At 35.2% G+C, this 5,739-nt stretch overlaps 1 protein-coding gene across 1 annotated transcript; it reads right to left on the bottom strand.

Moving 5' to 3' along the window:
• Positions 1-886: 886 nt before the first annotated feature.
• LOC144555374 (mitochondrial metalloendopeptidase OMA1-like) lies at positions 887-4,300 on the bottom strand. The gene is made up of 4 exons (XM_078303676.1): positions 3,660-4,300; positions 2,679-3,030; positions 1,677-1,828; positions 887-1,344 (listed from the first exon to the last, which is right to left on the bottom strand). The coding sequence occupies exons 1-4, from the start codon at positions 4,169-4,171 to the stop codon at positions 1,095-1,097; spliced, it is 1,266 nt and encodes a 421-aa protein (XP_078159802.1). The 5' UTR covers positions 4,172-4,300; the 3' UTR covers positions 887-1,094.
• Positions 4,301-5,739: the final 1,439 nt, after the last annotated feature.

Below are 5,739 nucleotides of genomic sequence, written 5' to 3' on the forward strand. Positions count from 1 at the left end.
AAGGTTATGAGTCCATCATTTTTTTTGTCCTGCAACTTTTTGCTGCCTTTGTTTCGATTTCGGTCTTATTTTTTGGATCTGTTGCTTTTGGCTCTTTAGTCTCGCCAGTGATGTATTCTAACAACTCTTGACCACTTAGAGCCCTAGATGCTGCTTTTGCCCGTGACAAATAATTTTGGCCATTGAGCAAAGTGTTTGTTAGCTTGAGTTGCTCCTCTTGAGTCATTTTTTTTCGCTGAATTGTGTTGTGATTCTTGCTGGTACCGACTAGCTTCGCTAGTTATGTAGCACTTGTGCGGTATTTTTTTTTTTTTTTCAGATCTATTGCTTTGATACCATGTTGAATTTAAGAGAAAGTAAAGTAATAATGAGGAGACCGAATATATTGCAAAGTTGTGTTTTTCTTATTACAAGATTTCCTATTTATAATTCCAAGGCTTAAAACTAGCCATTGGTGTTATTTTATATTCTAGTAACGACGGTACACGTTATCGTTATCTTTTTATATTTATAAAGAGGAGAGTTCAAATGTCTCCACCATGCCTCCATTTTTACAAGTGTTAATAAATCCAAATTTAAATCATAAACATCAAAATAAAACCGTTAGATGTGATCTATGCTATTTTTTCTATGTGCTCATAAAAAAAATATCACATTTCGATTTTGTTTTTATGTGAATTAATCATTTGAAAAATCAATGTCTATAAATTATCCAAATTAGTACGTTTTTTCAAGCTCTTGATGACAACCAAAACGAAGTTGAAATATTATAATTTTTTACACATACATATATAAAATGATATATAGATCATATCCAACGGTCTTATTTTAACTTTTAATTTTTAAATTTTGAGTTATTAAACTTTTTAAAAATGGAAGCATGATGGAGGCACAAAAAATGAAGGCATTTGAACCCTCATTTATAAATAACTAAATTCCTATTTCTATATTTTAACAACTTCACAGCCTTTAATAGACTAAACATTCAGAATGCATGTATAAATTAATCAAAAACCAAGTCAATTAAACCAGACATAAACATGATCAGTATCATCCACCAAAAGGTTGTTTCATTTCTTCAGTTTCTCCTTTCTCTACAGGAAGCCCTCAGTCCGACTGCCAGTAACAGCATCTCTGTACAAATCCATTGCTTCATCCATAACTCGGGCCTGTGATAGCACCTCTGCTCTTTTCTTGCTCGAAGGATGGGTAGAAAGGTAATTGTTCAAAGTTGAATCTCCTGTTATTTTTCCTAGTTTTTCATATACTTTTGGAGCAATGCGTGGGTCATATCCTGCTGCCGCAAGAAGCATAATACCAATGTGATCAGCCTCAATCTCCATCCTGTTATTATCAATTTTCAGAAAATAAGCTGACTGTCTCATCAATCAATTTTCAGAAAATAAGCTGACTATCTCATCAAGCAATTTGGCAAATATATAAACTAGGGATTAATCAAGTATTAGTTGTAGGAAAAAAAATGCTTAAACTGATGCTGGATTGTTCACATGAATCCCCTTTTTTTTGTTTCAGTTTATTTGGCTTTTCATTGACTCAGTGCTAAATTTCTTATACAGCCATTCTTTTCTAGTCACTGATTTACACCGTAGTTTGCATTGGCTGTACCGTATCATGGTTGACACTGATAGATTCTGGTACCAGAACATGAAGCATACCTTCTCGAAAAAGGAAGGTGAAGGAGGAGATTTGATATGGCGCCAACAAGATCTGGCATGTAAATAAACTGTAAAACTATTAACTGCAGAGCTGTAAACCAAAGGTTTCGTGTAATCATCTCTGCACTGTGCCTTGCAATGGCATGACCCACCTGTTACAGAAAAAAAAAATGCAATTCAAGGTTTCAAGCAATTAAGGGCACAAGGAGCCAACAGCGTATAGATGGAGTTTCAATGAATTGGATTTAATGAACTAAGGGTTTCAATTTCCCCCCTTACTGGTATATTATTGCCATTTGGTTTTTTCTTTTCCATAAGGTGGTATCTGTATGTTTAAGTATGATATGTGGTCCTCATTAGCACATAAACCTCAATTAAGTATATAAAATAACCAAAGAGGAACGTCATACAGACGATACTGAAAAGATTTGCACCAAATAAAAAAAATTATTTCAATAATTCTCCGACAATAAATTGATTGGTATTATAGTTAAAAAATAAATAAAAGCAGACAAGATACTGAAGACCATAATAATCCTAATTATCAATACATACTTGTTGTTGTATAACACAACCTGGAATTGCCAAATGTACAACTCCTACCTATCTTGAATCAATTTTGCTTTGTAAATTCTACTATTAATATTTGGCGATAATATTTGGTTACAAATAAGACAAAATACCTTTTTTCGTTAACATATTTCTGTCAACTGTTAAAATAAACAGTAACTGCAGATTATGCACGTGTATTTTACAATACAAATATCAAAGTGCAATTTGGTGAAGTACAGCCAGGCACATATATCTACTTGAGTGGCAATTAGTATTTGTAAGAACTCAGACAAACTCTCTCTAATCTTTGCTCATACTCGGACATTGTACCTATAGATTATGGAGATTTTCAGGGTATTATTTGGTCACATTTGATGCTTAATTATCAATTGGTCCAGTAATTGGGCTCAGTTAATCAAATAAAAATTAACTATAAAGGTGAAACAGTACCTCGTGACCAATCACGGTAGCAATTTCTGGGTCGGTTTTGAAATTATCAATCAAACCAGTGAAAACCACAATTTTGCCACCCGGAAGACAGAACGCATTTACCATATCGTCCCTCACAACTATAACCTCCCAGTTGAGGCCTTCCAGGTGCTTTGTTGCGACCTCATTTCCATGTCCCTTTGCTGCCTTTCTGCTCTCCTGGACCCACTTGTCATCCAAAATCTCTTCTGTTTTCCATCCTTCACTTAAGTCAACTTCCTTCTTCACTGAGCTGTGGAGTTGAGAAGCTGTTTCATCTTTGGATTCAGAGGATGGTTCATTCATTACATGCTCAGAGTACTCGGTGTCGCTCCTGAAAAGAAAGGAAGGGATAAAATTGAACTGAACTTCTCAATAGTTGTGTCTTTTGATTTGACACGGTACATATGCAAGTTGAACATAATTTGAAAATGGTACAGTGACTGAGATTCTGAGAATGACATGTTAGGCTTGATAAATCGAGTAGATAAAATAAACAATTTAATTTTTTTCGCTGTTAGTTTGTTAGATATATCAACAAATTGGCTCTTTGTAGTTTGCAGTGCTTTGTTTAAGACTTGTCTGGGATCTATTGATTGGACTAAAGATTTTTACGGCTCTCTGTCTCTTCTTTAACACTTATTTCATCTGATTTCTTCACAAAAGACCTACTTTAATACCAATGCTACAAAACTTGTACCTCATTCAAAGCTGCACCTTATACATACCAGTTGGTGCATAGTGGAGCTAGCGACAATGGTAATAAATTGGTTAGTCCAAAAATCAACTCTATTACAACTACAAGTGGTCATGGTTTGTGCAATTCACAGTTCAATATTTGTAAATACTACATGATCAAACACCTTCTATTCATTTACATGGTAAAGCTTTTAAGGCTTACATACTGGCTACTTTAATCAATCATGTTCAGATTATCTGAAGCAACATCCTACAAAGGCATACCACTTCAGTTCATCACGCTTCAGTCCATGCTGTAGCGCCTTTATGATTTGATTTGAGATCAGCCTTATACGCACACTGTCAGGATGCAATGGTGGCAGTATCTTTCCCTTCAACGACTCCTTCATCTGCTTGAACTGCGACTCGCCAAGCTGGCGCTCCGTGCTGGACGAGAGCAACACCAGGTGGGTCCGTTTAGTGTACGGCACCGTCTCGAGATTGCCGAAGTAGATCACGACAATGGCACCGCCGGATACCACCACGGAAATGACCACTTTGCGGGGATCCTGGTACCAGCGGGGCCCCCTGCGACGGCTGAAGTGGTATATTTCTGTCTGGGGCCGCGATCTAGAGAAGGAGTAGGTGCGATTGAAATTAAAACTGGGAGGGATAGGCGGGGAACGGAGAGGAATGGGGGTTTTGGAAAGGGAGCGGAGACTGGTGGAGGCAGCGGCCTCGGCGCGGCGAGAGAGGAGGGAGGAGAGAGGCGATCGCGCTCTGTTGAAAAACTTCATCGTTGATTGGGTTTTTGTTGGTCGGATCAGGATCGGAGCGAGGAGGGACTGGGTACTGCCGTACTGGGTCCGTCAGTGAGAGGGACGGAGGTGGCATTTGGCATGGCGCTCTTGATCAAATTTCCACTTGTGATGATAATCTATTTTGCTTGTTGGATGAACGGTCAGATTTTAAGCACAGAATATGTAACTTGGACAAGAAGATCGGTGGCCCCCACATCATAAGCCAGGTCAGTTTAAAGTTTGAACACATATACTACAACCTGAACCATTGGCTTCACATATTTCGTTTAATACGGAGAAGGATCTCATTGGCTGGAACCTAGAAGGGTCAGGTATATATTCATTTGTGGGCATAGGGAAGGCTAAATGGAAATTTTTGATTGTTTGGAAATGCCCGGTACCACCTTCAGTCAAGGTTTTTGCGTACCTGGTATTGCATGACAAGATTTTGTCAAGAGATGTCTTGAATATTAGAGGCATGGTGGTTGATCTCAGATGTGTAATGTGCGGTACCTGTCAAAGAGAGAACCTTTCATCTCCTATTTCATTGCAAATAAAGCTCAAGTTTAATGCACAAAAAAAAGGAGAGTAAAGCTTAAGAACGGATAAGCCGGAGAAAATGAGCTAAACATAAATCCAAGTTTTTCTTCCGAAATTTTTTTATTTAATAAAAGTGAAATTTTGGATTAATGCTATAGAAAATTAGTAAAGAAATTTTGAGATAGAGAACCAAAATTGACAAAACTTCCGTTCCTTATTTAATATTTGTATAGATAATATTTAAATTATATTATTCATATCTCAACTCTTACAATATTTTCTTATTTATAATGTAATTAATCTCATGTTAACTCATTAAAAATCTTAGTTTATTTTTTATTATTAAGAATTACAAGTCAAAATTATCCTTGATTCTCAATCGAAAATTATGATGATTGGTTCATTTCTCAACTGAAAATCAGACGTGCACCCATCAATGATTTTCTATTTAGATACATATATGTCTAAATTTTAAAATTAAATATATCGTATGACATGATATATTTATTAATCTTTACCATTCATTTAAAAAAAAGGATAGGTATTCTTATTAATTAGATATAAAATTATAAAATAAAATAGATAATAAAGAAAATTTCAACATAAGTGCGTAATTGAATATATGTCTTCGCCTGATGTATGCCAAACCTCACAAGTCCATCTAGGAATAAAGTTCTAAAATCTTTGATTATCTAAAAGTTGAGCAAGACATATCGTTGAGAAGGAAAAAAAAACGTTGCAAAGATGGTCACAGAATAAACATAGACAGTGATAGTTTTAACTTTATAATTCTTCATTAGAAATAAATTAATATTTTATAATAAATTAATTAGAATTAATATTAAAACTAACTGCATATTTGATTATGGAGTAAATTTCTTACTTCACACTTTTTTGAGGGTTAGTGGAAGATCCACTAAGATATGTTGATATATAAAAAAATATTTACAAGAGTGCTACATGAACCAAATGGAAAATGCAGTAAGAGTAAAAAAAAAAAAAAAAAAAAAAGTTAAAAGCTAATA

The sequence above is a fragment of the Carex rostrata genome, chromosome 6, assembly GCF_964058835.1.
Source record: "Carex rostrata chromosome 6, lpCarRost1.2, whole genome shotgun sequence".
Classification (NCBI taxonomy): Eukaryota; Viridiplantae; Streptophyta; class Magnoliopsida; order Poales; family Cyperaceae; genus Carex; species Carex rostrata.